Source organism: Micropterus salmoides, unplaced genomic scaffold (genome assembly GCF_014851395.1).
Source record: "Micropterus salmoides isolate LMB-PRFRI ecotype aquatic unplaced genomic scaffold, ASM1485139v1 Ms_hic_scaffold_9, whole genome shotgun sequence".
NCBI lineage: Eukaryota > Metazoa > Chordata > Actinopteri > Centrarchiformes > Centrarchidae > Micropterus > Micropterus salmoides.
In genome coordinates, this window is record NW_024044681.1 from 5,822,747 (window position 1) to 5,836,990 (window position 14,244).

At 46.9% G+C, this 14,244-nt stretch overlaps 1 protein-coding gene across 2 annotated transcripts; it reads left to right on the forward strand.

The window, feature by feature from the left end:
- Nucleotides 1-1,035: 1,035 nt before the first annotated feature.
- Nucleotides 1,036-12,331, forward strand: LOC119895266 (T-cell immunoglobulin and mucin domain-containing protein 4-like). Of its 2 annotated transcripts, none has more exons than XM_038708248.1 (7): nucleotides 1,036-1,190; nucleotides 1,945-2,283; nucleotides 3,555-3,629; nucleotides 3,739-3,800; nucleotides 3,959-4,055; nucleotides 6,011-6,038; nucleotides 10,787-12,331. In XM_038708248.1, the coding sequence occupies exons 1-7, from the start codon at nucleotides 1,157-1,159 to the stop codon at nucleotides 10,983-10,985; spliced, it is 834 nt and encodes a 277-aa protein (XP_038564176.1). In that variant the 5' UTR covers nucleotides 1,036-1,156; the 3' UTR covers nucleotides 10,986-12,331. The 2 variants fall into 2 exon arrangements, with proteins under 2 accessions (XP_038564176.1, XP_038564177.1); XM_038708249.1 differs by having other exon boundaries at nucleotides 3,558-3,629.
- The last annotated feature ends 1,913 nt before the right edge of the window (nucleotides 12,332-14,244 follow it).

Here is a 14,244-nt window from a genome sequence, read left to right on the forward strand (position 1 = left end):
AGAGGACACAGGTTTAAGTCGCCCCCTGCTGGCTGCTGGAGAGGACGCAGGTTTAAGTCGCCCCCTGCTGGCTGCTGGAGAGGATGCAGGTTTAAGTCGCCCCCTGCTGGCCGCTAGAGAGGACACAGGTTTAAGTCGCCCCCTGCTGGCTGCTAGAGAGGACACAGGTTTAAGTCGCCCCCTGCTGGCTGCTAGAGAGGACACAGGTTTAAGTCGCCCCCTGCTGGCTGCTGGAGAGGACGCAGGTTTAAGGCGCCCCCTGCTGGCTGCTAGAGAGGACACAGGTTTAAGTCGCCCCCTGCTGGCCGCTAGAGAGGACGCAGGTTTAAGTCGCCCCCTGCTGGCCGCTGGAGAGGACGCAGGTTTAAGGCGCCCCCTGCTGGCTGCTAGAGAGGACACAGGTTTAAGTCGCCCCCTGCTGGCTGCTAGAGAGGACACAGGTTTAAGTCGCCCCCTGCTGGCTGCTGGAGAGGACGCAGGTTTAAGTCGCCCCCTGCTGGCTGCTAGAGAGGACACAGGTTTAAGTCGCCCCCTGCTGGCTGCTAGAGAGGACGCAGGTTTAAGTCGCCCCCTGCTGGCTGCTAGAGAGGACGCAGGTTTAAGTCGCCCCCTGCTGGCTGCTAGAGAGGACACAGGTTTAAGTCGCCCCCTGCTGGCTGCTGGAGAGGACGCAGGTTTAAGTCGCCCCCTGCTGGCTGCTAGAGAGGACGCAGCTTTAAGTCGCAAAATTATGAAGATGAATAACAACAAACAAGGGGAGCACACCGACTTCAATACGCAAGAGAGGAAAGGATAACAAGACACAGGTGAAACTCTTTAGGACGGGTCAGACAGTCCAACAGGTGGGAAAACACACAAATGGAAAGGAAATAACAGAACCCAAAACCATGACAGATGATCAGTTCTAATTTTTCGTCTCTTACTTAATGACTCACAGAAGCTGCTAACTCTCCTCTTCCTCCTGAAGGCTTCATGAAGCTGCTGTCTGTACAGGAAGTGAGCCACTCTTTCTTATTTCAGTGTGACGTGCATATTTTCTCAAGCCAAGTTGTGGTTTTTAGTTCAGCAGCAGCAGCGGATCATTTTTTACAGTGTGCTGTGGTGTTTAAATGTGGTGTGAGCGTGAACACAGTTTGTCATTGTGACTTTGTTCATCATGAAGCTCGTTCTGCTGCTCGCTCTGCTCGCAGGTACTCAAACTCTACAAACCTTATTTATTTATTACGTTTCTTTTAAAGTGATGAAGCAGATTAAACTCAGGTTTATTTATTTCTTCTGGAGCCTCTGGAGGTGTGTTTTCACTCTATGTTGCATGTATTAGTATTATTATTAGCAGTAGCAGTAGTAGTATTATAGTAATAGTAATAGAAATAATTATATAGTAATATAATGTTGAGGAAAAGAACAACAGTTAGTTGATGCATCTGTAACTATTACTTACAAAAACACCGTGTTTCTTCTTCATGTCGGTTATTCAGGACGGATTTTCCCTCCAAACCAACTGTTTCGTTGTCATTTTCTAATATTAGTATTAGTTATAATAAGTTATGTAGAAGGAAACGTCATTTTCAGCTGTGACATAGTAAAAGTAGAACAGCTGCAGCCCGTCAGAATCACAATAGCTGATCAAAATCAGATAGCGGTCGTCTGCTGAGCAGCACGAAACCAAGATATAGTGGGTTTTATTTTTTATTTTCTCTTGTGGTAAATTTGATTCGCAGCTCAGCAAAGACGGACAGAGTGAAGCATCCACCTGTCACAGGCGAAGAATCTCAGATAAATATCAGGCAGCTGTCTGCTTGTTGCATCTTTAAAAACAGAACTAACAGAACGAGACAAGCTGACACTTTGATCTGACGCCTGAGATATTTTAAAGAAAGACTTGCTGTGGTCTCTGCTGCTGAACTGAGCGGTTAAACTCTGTCTTTCTTTCTGCCTCCACAGTCGGTGAAAGTGACGGCAGCTCAGTTGTTGGTCAAACAGGTCAGAACGTCACTCTGTCCTGTAAATATGACATCAGCAAACATGGAGCGCAGCATGTCTGCTGGGGTCGAGGTGAATTACCAAAGTTTGGCTGCAGCGACCAGCTCGTCTCCACAGACGGACATAAAGTGATAACCAGAGCTTCCAGCAGGTATCAGTTGGGACGACTGGAGGCAGGTGATGTTTCTCTGACCATACTGGACCTCACAGAGACAGATGCTGGATGGTACGGGTGCAGGGTGGAGATACCTGGATGGTTCAATGATGACAAACATCACTTGGATCTGATCGTTGAGAGAGGTGAGACACTCTTTTATAAACCCTGAGGTTGTTGCACAAATGTTTTTTTATTCAGAATAGATGCTCAGCAGGATCTTAGTGTTTTACAGCCTGATCTCACAGATAACAACAGGAAGCAAACTGAAGCTTTTGGCTCACAAACCCCTAAAATGATGCAATGCAGCAGACAGTCAGTTCTTCAGAGGTGTGATGAGTCAGAGGACATGTGAGGACGAACACCGAGAGTGACGCCTCGGAGGTCCGACTTCATCTCCTCACTCACCAGCATCAGGTGTGAGGAGGCACCTGTTCCTTTTATTTAAAGGACATTGATAGCAAATGAAGGGCTGAACCCCCACAGGGCCTCCTCTCTGGGTCATGCTCACAGAGGTGAACCAGCTCAAGCTCTGCAGGGCCGTTTCTTAACGCTAACAGCAGGTGTAGGATGTAAAATTACAGAAGAGCAGAGAGAGGAGGTGGTTGAGGGGACGGTGGGCCAGAAGCTGGACTTTCATTTTCAAAGTCACTGACTGTTTTAGAGAAGTAACGTTACTCAGCTTAAAGGCACGTACTTTAAACTAAACCATGAAGTTTTCCTAAAGTTTTGGTTGCTAAACCTGACGATGCATATTTATTGTTGCAAAACAAAACTAAAGGTACCCAAGTGACGCCAAGGGGACGAGCTGAGAACGTGTTGGCTGTCAGCAGGTTCATGTGAGGCCAAATGTTTGAGGCTCCGAATCAGATTCTGTCCAATCAGAGTTCCTGCTTTACTTCAGGTGTCTGTTCAGAAGAGCAGAAAACACGACTTTTCACGCCGACTGTGTGGACTGAGGTGGAGCACGTTCACCTTTCAGTTCTCACGTATCTGACCAGCTTCTGCTTTCTTTAAAGTCTCTTTTTCATTTTCACAGATAGTCCTGCGCAGCCCTCTCGTTCGTTTCAGGAAGGAAATCAAAGAATCTCACTTTCACATAAACAGAGTTTTAATTAAGTATCCAGCTCTTTATGTCGGTTTCACACTGACCACAGCGAACCACGAAGCGGCCTGTCTTTGCTTCGTGAATCACAGGTTGTTTCCTCTCAACACACAAAGAAAACTATAAATTTACACTATAAATCCACATGAACAGGGACAAGTGAAGTACGTTTACTGCAGTACTTTCTTTTCATGCGTTTAACAGATCCAGAATCATTCACCATGTGGTTTCACTGTAAGTCAGCGTGAAGGGGGTTTCAGACGGTAAGATGATCAGATGAACACTTTAATATTACACTGATTTCTGTTTCAGCAGCACAGGCGACCACGTCAGCAGCGTCTCGCACAGAGACGTCTACAGAGGCGACAGAAACCTCGCACTCAGCAGGTAACTCAGCAGATCTGTTCCCGTTAACCTCTGAACCCAGATCAGGTTTATTTCTTCACTGTGACATAACGCTGCTGGAAACATCTGCTTTCACTTCCTCGTCCTGCAGGTCACATGACCTCCACAGAGCGTCTCCTGACTCCCTCCATCAGCAGCAGCGTCGTGGCCGAGGTGAGCGCAGAGTGGAAGCTCAAAGTCTGACTGTGAAACGATGAATTCATGATTCTCGTTTGTAAAACAGTAACGCGTGGTGGGCGTGTCTGCTAACGCTAGCACGCTAGGTGAAGTAGCGTCCACTGATGTGTCTCCGTGTGTGTTTGCGTGTTTAGCAGGACAGCAGCAGCAGCAGCAGAGTGACTGTGGTCCTGGTGGTCGTTCTGTTCGGGATGCTGGCTTTGGTCACGGCAGCCGGGGCCGTCATTATCGGTAAGTTACACAGGACGACGTGCGGCTGTCTGCGTGTCGCCACAACAACAACAGCGAGGGAAGTTTAACTCGGTTTCGTCTTTAGCCTTAGCTGACTTCAGACAGGCGTTCAGCTTTAACCCAGAGTGGAGCCTGTGGTCACGACGGAGGTCAAGTTATCTGTGAAGGTTTCTTAGTCATCCAGGTCAGTGTTGTCCTACTTAGATAAAAATCAAAGGCAGCCGGACTTGGTTGAAGAGAACGACTTCAGTTCTGACTGGCTGGCGGGGTCGTTATCAAGATGATGGTTCGTTGGCGTCGTCACCTGAGGCCGAATGTGAACGTTTGTTCAGCCTCCTGTGAAGAGATGAAAGGACAGCGTTGCAGGTGGAGGATGAGCGTCCTCCCTGTTGAGAGATGGTCTCTCCGGTCTGAATGTCCTCTTTCAAACCACCAGCTGACCTTGGTTTGAGTCATGTGCAGAGGTGGAAAGAGAACAAAGATATTCTACTCAAGTAAAAGTACAATTACTTTGATGAACCTTTAAGTACAAATAAAGTTACTGGGATCAAAATCTACTCAAGTAAAAGTAAAAAGTAGCTCATTTAAAATTTACTCTTTTTTAACCTCCTAAAATAACTAATTTAAATTGATTTAATAGCTTATTTAGATGTATTATACTTATTTAATTAATTTGCAGTCTTTTGATTTGATTCAGTTTTTGTTTGTTTGACAGATACTTTGACAAATCAATGGCGAAAAACAATGAAATTTAATGTTATAATATAATAATATAAGAGTTTGAGAATATTTTTGCTTCATTTCCTTGTTTACATTCAGACAGGTGGTCATTTTAACGGGACAACACGAGCTTTAGTATGATAAAGAACTAGATAGCAGCAGGTTGCTGATGCCAACAAACATTGTCATGCACTGATGTCGTTTTGGCTATTTGGAGCAAAGCATCTTACCAAACTATGAAAACTCATTTTTAACCACCAATGAAGCACTGACCTCTACATCAGGGGTCAACTACATTTGTTCTAAGCAGACACTGTGGGGGCCCCACTTTCAAATGCCATATTTATTTCCATGTGAGCAGACTCCTTAAAAACATGGCAGCCCTAAATCCATAAAGATAAATCTAAAATAAAATAAAAGTCAACTTGCCAGCTACATGCTTTTAATGTGAAGCTGCAGCAGCAGTAACTTAACGCAGCATCATAAAGCTGCTGTTCTGTTGTTTTTTTACTCAGTAACGGACGTGATGTGAAAATGTACAATATTTTAGACAAGTAAAATTACAGGTTCAAAAAACTACTTTAGTACACAAACAAACTAATCTATTACAGTAACGTGAGTAACTGTACTTTGTTACTTTCCACGTCTGGTCATGTGAAGTGTTCACAGACACTCAGCTGTTAATACAGACTGAACTCTTCTTATCTGAACATAAAGTGAGCCACCCGACATCCTGTTGAGAAAGTTCCTGTTTCTAATCTGGATGTTCAGATTTTAGTGTTGAGTTTTTACACCAATGGGATTTTGATTGAGGTTTTTTTTTTTCGTGGTCTCTCTATAATAAGGTTCCTGGTGGTCTAAGGCGCCACAGCGTCTGTCTTTCTCTTTCTCTGCCTCCGTTAGAAAGGCCTACAAATGATCTCTTTAACTCTGCAAACATCGTGAGATACATATTTACTAATCAGACAGACGTCTCATAATTATGAGGACATTTTCTCAAGATTATTAGACAGATCTTGTCACTGTGAAATGCAGAGTTTTCCTTCCCAGCACAGGAAATAAAAAGTTCAGACGGATCATTTCAGTCTATTGGAACGTGGGTCTGAGTTTCCGAGTTTGACATCAGTCGTGTGAAACCAGAATGACGTCTGTAAGTTGGAAGCTGTTGGGAACTCGTCTTTAATAAAGCAGAACTTCTCCTTAATGTTATTTCTGATGTTTTTGTGTCTCCGCAGGCAGAAGATGGAAGCGACTCAACAAAATGTGAGTGTTCATGTGACTCTCATTGGGCAACAGCTTTTAACTTCTGTTTTTTCTTTGTTTGTTGATCAACTTCTTCCAAATGTGGTGTCAAAGTGAATTCTCATCTGGCAGCTGTCGAAGCGTCGATGCAGCTTACAGATCAGCAGATTGGAAAATGTGGTAAATAAAAAGCGCAGCTGCCTTTTTCTCGATGATGAATCACGACCGAGACGAGCCCTCGAGAAATGGCAGCTTCACCTCAGGGTCGGGAACCTCGAGAACCTCGCCCCGCAAACGGTCGCAACGCTCTGCGTCGTCACTTCCTTATCGCCACCTTCTTCTCTGCGTTGTTTTCACAGTTTGTGATGACATGTTGGTGTGTTCACACTGAAACTCAGTGATAAAAAGAAAACCACAAACCACATGTGAGTTTCAGAGAAAACTCAGATGAAACATTTCCAGCAGTCATCAGAACGAGGGTCCTGTTTGAAAGGAATATGATGAATAAGTGCAGGTTTCTCCCCTCCTGTAATGTTTTAAGAAATATTCTGCTCGTTGTACAGAATGCAGCTGCGAGACCTTTGACTGGGACAAGCAGCAGATCGAACCTTACTGCTGTGCCTGGAACTGTCTCCCTTTAGCCTCCAGAGCTTGGAACTGTCTCCATTTAGCCTCCAGAGCCTGGAACTGTCTCCCTTTAGCCTCCAGAGCCTGGAACTGTCTCCCTTTAGCCTCCAGAGCCTGGAACTGTCTCCCTTTAGCCTCCAGAGCCTGGAACTGTCTCCCTTTAGCCTCCAGAGCCTGGAACTGTCTCCCTTTAGCCTCCAGAGCCTGGAACTGTCTCCATTTAGCCTCCAGAGCCTGGAACTGTCTCCCTTTAGCCTCCAGAGCCTGGAACTGTCTCCATTTAGCCTCCAGAGCCTGGAACTGTCTCCCTTTAGCCTCCAGAGCCTGGAACTGTCTCCCTTTAGCCTCCAGAGCCTGGAACTGTCTCCCTTTAGCCTCCAGAGCCTGGAACTGTCTCCCTTTAGCCTCCAGAGCCTGGAACTGTCTCCATTTAGCCTCCAGAGCCTGGAACTGTCTCCCTTTAGCCTCCAGAGCCTGGAACTGTCTCCCTTTAGCCTCCAGAGCCTGGAACTGTCTCCCTTTAGCCTCCAGAGCCTGGAACTGTCTCCCTTTAGCCTCCAGAGCCTGGAACTGTCTCCATTTAGCCTCCAGAGCCTGGAACTGTCTCCCTTTAGCCTCCAGAGCCTGGAACTGTCTCCCTTTAGCCTCCAGAGCCTGGAACTGTCTCCCTTTAGCCTCCAGAGCCTGGAACTGTCTCCCTTTAGCCTCCAGAGCCTGGAACTGTCTCCCTTTAGCCTCCAGAGCCTGGAACTGTCTCCCTTTAGCCTCCAGAGCCTGGAACTGTCTCCATTTAGCATCCAGAGCCTGGAACTGTCTCCATTTAGCCTCCAGAGCCTGGAACTGTCTCCCTTTAGCCTCGAGAGCCTGGAACTGTCTCCCTTTAGCCTCCAGAGCCTGGAACTGTCTCCATTTAGCATCCAGAGCCTGGAACTGTCTCCATTTAGCATCCAGAGCCTGGAACTGTCTCCATTTAGCCTCCAGAGCCTGGAACTGTCTCCCTTTAGCCTCCAGAGCCTGGAACTGTCTCCCTTTAGCCTCCAGAGCCTGGAACTGTCTCCCTTTAGCCTCCAGAGCCTGGAACTGTCTCCATTTAGCCTCCAGAGCCTGGAACTGTCTCCATTTAGCCTCCAGAGCCTGGAACTGTCTCCCTTTAGCCTCCAGAGCCTGGAACTGTCTCCATTTAGCCTCCAGAGCCTGGAACTGTCTCCCTTTAGCCTCCAGAGCCTTGAACTGTCTCCCTTTAGCCTCAAGAGCCTTGAACTGTCTCCCTTTAGCCTCCAGAGCCTGGAACTGTCTCCCTTTAGCCTCGAGAGCCTGGAACTGTCTCCCTTTAGCCTCCAGAGCCTGGAACTTTCTCCCTTTAGCCTCCAGAGCCTGGAACTGTCTCCCTTTAGCCTCCAGAGCCTTGAACTGTCTCCCTTTAGCCTCCAGAGCCTGGAACTGTCTCCCTTTAGCCTCCAGAGCCTGGAACTGTCTCCCTTTAGCCTCGAGAGCCTGGAACTGTCTCCCTTTAGCCTCGAGAGCCTGGAACTTTCTCCCTTTAGCCTCCAGAGCCTGGAACTGTCTCCCTTTAGCCTCGAGAGCCTTGAACTGTCTCCCTTTAGCCTCCAGAGCCTGGAACTGTCTCCCTTTAGCCTCGAGAGCCTGGAACTGTCTCCCTTTAGCCTCCAGAGCCTGGAACTGTCTCCCTTTAGCCTCCAGAGCCTGGAACTGTCTCCCTTTAGCCTCCAGAGCCTGGAACTGTCTCCCTTTAGCCTCCAGAGCCTGGAACTGTCTCCCTTTAGCCTCGAGAGCCTGGAACTGTCTCCCTTTAGCCTCCAGAGCCTGGAACTGTCTCCCTTTAGCCTCGAGAGCCTGGAACTGTCTCCATTTAGCCTCCAGAGCCTGGAACTGTCTCCCTTTAGCCTCCAGAGCCTGGAACTGTCTCCCTTTAGCCTCGAGAGCCTGGAACTGTCTCCATTTAGCCTCCAGAGCCTGGAACTGTCTCCCTTTAGCCTCGAGAGCCTGGAACTGTCTCCCTTTAGCCTCCAGAGCCTGGAACTGTCTCCATTTAGCCTCCAGAGCCTGGAACTGTCTCCCTTTAGCCTCCAGAGCCTGGAACTGTCTCCCTTTAGCCTCCAGAGCCTGGAACTGTCTCCCTTTAGCCTCCAGAGCCTTGAACTGTCTCCCTTTAGCCTCCAGAGCCTGGAACTGTCTCCCTTTAGCCTCCAGAGCCTGGAACTGTCTCCCTTTAGCCTCCAGAGCCTTGAACTGTCTCCCTTTAGCCTCCAGAGCCTGGAACTGTCTCCCTTTAGCTTCGAGAGCCTGGAACTGTCTCCCTTTAGCCTCCAGAGCCTTGAACTGTCTCCCTTTAGCCTCCAGAGCCTGGAACTGTCTCCCTTTAGCCTCGAGAGCCTGGAACTGTCTCCCTTTAGCCTCGAGAGCCTGGAACTGTCTCCCTTTAGCCTCCAGAGCCTGGAACTGTCTCCATTTAGCCTCCAGAGCCTGGAACTGTCTCCCTTTAGCCTCCAGAGCCTGGAACTGTCTCCCTTTAGCCTCCAGAGCCTGGAACTGTCTCCCTTTAGCCTCCAGAGCCTGGAACTGTCTCCCTTTAGCTTCGAGAGCCTGGAACTGTCTCCCTTTAGCCTCGAGAGCCTGGAACTGTCTCCCTTTAGCCTCCAGAGCCTGGAACTGTCTCCCTTTAGCCTCCAGAGCCTTGAACTGTCTCCCTTTAGCCTCCAGAGCCTGGAACTGTCTCCCTTTAGCTTCGAGAGCCTGGAACTGTCTCCCTTTAGCCTCCAGAGCCTGGAACTGTCTCCCTTTAGCCTCCAGAGCCTGGAACTGTCTCCCTTTAGCCTCCAGAGCCTGGAACTGTCTCCCTTTAGCCTCCAGAGCCTGGAACTGTCTCCCTTTAGCCTCGAGAGCCTGGAACTGTCTCCCTTTAGCCTCCAGAGCCTGGAACTGTCTCCCTTTAGCCTCCAGAGCCTTGAACTGTCTCCCTTTAGCCTCCAGAGCCTGGAACTGTCTCCCTTTAGCCTCCAGAGCCTGGAACTGTCTCCCTTTAGCTTCGAGAGCCTGGAACTGTCTCCCTTTAGCCTCCAGAGCCTGGAACTGTCTCCCTTTAGCCTCCAGAGCCTGGAACTGTCTCCCTTTAGCCTCCAGAGCCTGGAACTGTCTCCATTTAGCCTCGATAGCCTGGAACTGTCTCCCTTTAGCCTCGAGAGCCTTGAACTGTCTCCCTTTAGCCTCCAGAGCCTTGAACTGTCTCCCTTTAGCCTCCAGAGCCTGGAACTGTCTCCCTTTAGCCTCGAGAGCCTTGAACTGTCTCCCTTTAGCCTCGAGAGCCTGGAGGACTCTGCGGAAACCTTAAAGAACTCCTGCAGACACGTCTTTTAGACGAGCTTTCAACTAGCATTATGGTTTTCATTTAGGGTGAATGAGCTTTCTGTGCTTTTTGAAGACTGCATGTTGTTTTATTTATTATTAGTGTATTTTTACTGTGCAGAACTCTTCTAGTCCGTGACAGCTGCTGTGTAAATAAAGTTCCTTACTGTTTGCGGTCTGCAGAGATTCTCCATAGACGTCACTTTGTCGTCGTTTATAGTATTATTAATTATTTGGGCTCACAGAATGGGACCTGACTCTCAGCCTAAAGCCCCCCAGAGTTTAATAAGCTGGACGTCTGCAGCAGGTTTTCTTTTTACCAGAAACAGAAACTGTAAAACTGACTTGGAAGCGAAGACAAAGGAAACCTCTGAGGTTTCCTCTCTGACTGATGTGACATTCAAAGACCTCGCTGGAGATGTTCGGACGGAAATGCCAAAATCAGCATCACGTGACCACACGCACGAGATGCCTCTTACTTTGGTTAACCTGAACCACAGTATACTCATGACCCACTTTCATCTGATGAACAGACACGCTTGAAATATATATATATGAAAAAACTTGTGCGTCCGAAGGTTCATATGTGAGTCGTGGTTCTGATCTTTGTCCTGGAGATCCAGAAGCGCTGGTTCTAATAAATGAGTTTGTACTTACGGTGTTCTGTCTGCTAATTTAATACCTGCAGGAATCATCCTAGAAAATCACCTAGTATTGTTCCCAAAGAAACGACAGAATCGATTAAAAGATGAATGAAAATGTTCTTTCTCTGTTTTCAGCCCTCAGCAGCAGCAGGTCGTCAGTTCGATCCAGTATTATTCAACGTCGCCCACTCTGGAGCTCCACAGTGGAGGCTCGGCGGTGGAAAACATCTACCAGATAGACGGCGACGCAGGCGGCGACGCAGGCGGTGACGCAGGCGCCGACAGAAACAATGACAGAGGCGACGACGGAGGCGAGTACGAGTACTGCCCCTGAGCCCCAGAGCTGCCCCGGAGACTTGCAGGACGACAAGCCCTGGACAATAAAACATGAACTCGCCATGTCAATTTTAGGAAGCATTCAGGGCTCCTGCTGTCGCTCAGACCGCCACCAGGACGACTTCTCAAAGGGGCAGCGCGGAGGACATGGAAATGTCCTGAGTCCCGTGTTTTCACTTGCTGATGTTCATGTGTTGAAGACGACGGTTTGATTTTTCGGGGCTGGCCGTGTGCACAGCGTTGGAGGAGCTATTCTGTGGCGCCCCAGGTCCCTGCAGTAAAAAGTCCCATTCATTGTTCCCATAGAGAACGTCACATGACCCGTAGGCGGCTCGGATCAGCCTGGTTCAGTCCTCAGTACTAAAGATGAAGAGCTGGTTCTTGGATGAAAAGACACAAGTTTGTGTACATAAGAAACTCCCAGGGTGCACTGAGCAGAGTGATTGAGGAAACTAAAAACACGTTCTGCAGCTTGAATCGGTTCACTTTAAATTCTGGCTCGACTGAGTTTCCCTCTGCTTCTCGTCACACTTGGTCTGAACCTCCCGCTGAGGCTTTTTAACGTTTTCGACTTTTGGAGCTCCGCGTTCAAGTCAGCAACAATAAATCTGCAACGTCCGCTCGGACTTGATAAAAGTGCGTGTTAACTTTGAAACGCTGCCGTTTGGTCAGGTTTAGGCAGCACGATGCTTTGGGTTAAAATACTTTGTTATGTGCGTCAGTTTGCTGTAATAATATTACTTTTCCCAGTAGTGTAACTAATTACTTTTCTAAAACAGTAATATTATTACAGTTACTAACGCTGCGTTAATGAATCCACGACGGCTCCTCAGCGGCTCCGGACCTTCTGATGTTCGTGTCAGCTGAGAGCCAAACACTAAAGGAAGAGAGGCGTTCTGTCCACAGCTGGAAGCAGCTTCTGCCGTTACTGTGTCACAGTCTAAGATGCAAAGAACACGTCGTAAACTCTGCGCAGCAACGTGAAACTTACAGACAGAAACTCCTGCAGCTGCTGTCCCTGATGCTGGACCTGTCGGGAGAGAGCGGCGTTAACTGAACCCTGCTCTTATAAACAAAAGTGGGATTTTTTTATTTCAGCCGGTGGCGTTAAGAAACGTTTATGGCCTATATGCTCTGTAAAAAGCAGCCTCCTTGCTGCTGTTATGAATATGATGTTAGTTAAAAAGTCGGGAGAGACTTTTTTTGAGTTTTGCCACTTCAACTAGATGTAAACAGTAACAGCTGTTCTTATCTTTGTTCATGTCTCATGTATGTTTGTTTTAACCCTTCTGCAAATCACATTTCCCCTGGTGGGACAATAAAGATTGAATTGTATTCTTTAAAGAGGAGGTACTCTGCTCATTTCCAGGTTCTGGATCTTAATTAGAGGTTGTACCAGAACACGTTTACATGGTTTATTTTCCTCATATATCATATATATTCCTCACATTGCTGCAGCTGGACGCTCCGCTCTTGAGCTACAGAGTGATGCATCTTACTTGTACAAAATCTTTGTTGGGAGTTGCACATGCGCAGTTCCCAGGTAAGGACTTCTAGCCAATCACAAGCAGAGAAGGTAGTGAGATCCAAGTCAACGCCGTAACCTAGCAGGTGGCAGAAGTTACACAACATCATTGTTCCACATCTGACCATAAACCTCTACAGAAATCACCATGTTTCAACTCAATTTTACATAAAAACTAGAACAATTTGAACGTTTGCTCAGTAGCTTTCACATCAGGTGTAACATCAGCATTACAGCTGTAACTTTAGCTGTGTGAGCCAACGTTTGGCAAGAAAACTTACAGGTTGTGATTGTGAATTTCCAGGAGCTGCATCGTCTTTTATGACTGAACGCTGAACTGTTGCCGGTGTTCTGACGATCTCTGCTGCCTTGCCGAAAAACGCTACCATAGCGCAAATCGACAGACTCGACTCTACTCGGCCCTGCTGCGTTTTCCACTGCAGATAGAACCCAGAGAAACGCTGCGTTCTATTTACCAGTTCCAGTGAACAAGTGGGAAAACCTCAGCCAGCTGTTTGTTTACAACTAGCCAGGTTAGCTATTGATACGCCGGTTGATTAAAAAAGCACATTGTGCGGTATTTACTGGGGGGGGGGGGATCCATACAGCACAGTATCGTGATATTTGCCATGGCAATACTGTATCGATACACGGACGCCAAGTATCGATATTTTATTATATAAATTGCAGATGGGAGTTTGAACTTTTATTACTAGAAAAATAAAATCTATTGCTTTTTTAGTCCACTAGAAAACTAGAAACAGGACCATATAAAGGACTGAAAAAGTGAACAAACAGAGAAATGTATCTTTTTAGATAAACAGATGTTGACAGAGTTTGACTTTAGGGACCTAATTAGAAGTTGGAAAAAGGTAATAAATGGCAATATATCTCAATATATTTAAAATCGCAATAACATCGCTTTTTCACTTTGCAGACCTGGTACATGCACAAAAAAGATATAAACTCAACAAAGGAGAGGGAAAGAGCCAAAAAGCAGAACACCACCTCTTTAAATCTACAGGAAAATATGGGCCAACGCCTCGCTGTAAAAATACAGTTTATATGTTTTAATGTACACAGACTCTACATTTATAGGAATTTACTGGCCAAGTGAGACAAGTAATGACTGTGATTAATGTGCAGCACCATCCTGTAAAATAATGTAGTTTTACAGTTGTGTTACTGTGAAAACTGTGCGTTCATGTAATATTGCTGATATGATTAATCCAACATATTGTTATTTTATAGTACTATTGTCTGATTTTCTGTACTACTGAGGATTTACTGCAGTTATTAGTCAGTAATTCACTGTAAACAAACAATATATTTCACAGAGTACTGAGAGCTCTGGTCGCTCGCTGTCTGACTGACAGCGGCTGAGTTTCTACTCGGTGTAAAAACTATTTCAGATGATGAGGATTAAATTCAGCAGGACTTAAAGCAGCTGCTGAAATCTGAGCAGAGGTCAACGTTTGTCTCCATCTAGTGGCCGACACATTTCTGACACATCGCTGACGCCAGCCAGATATCTGGAGGAGTCGGCCGACTGACGAGCCCTTCTTCCTCCCCTCCAGCTCTCTGTAGCTCAGACGATCCCTGCTGCTCCACTGATCACAGTTTATTTCTGTATTAATGTTTACTGTCTGCTACGTAGCAGAAGGGAGCTACAAAACTCAGTTTCTCTCTTTAACTTGTTGTACTGGGACAGTAAACCACCTGCCGCTCTAAC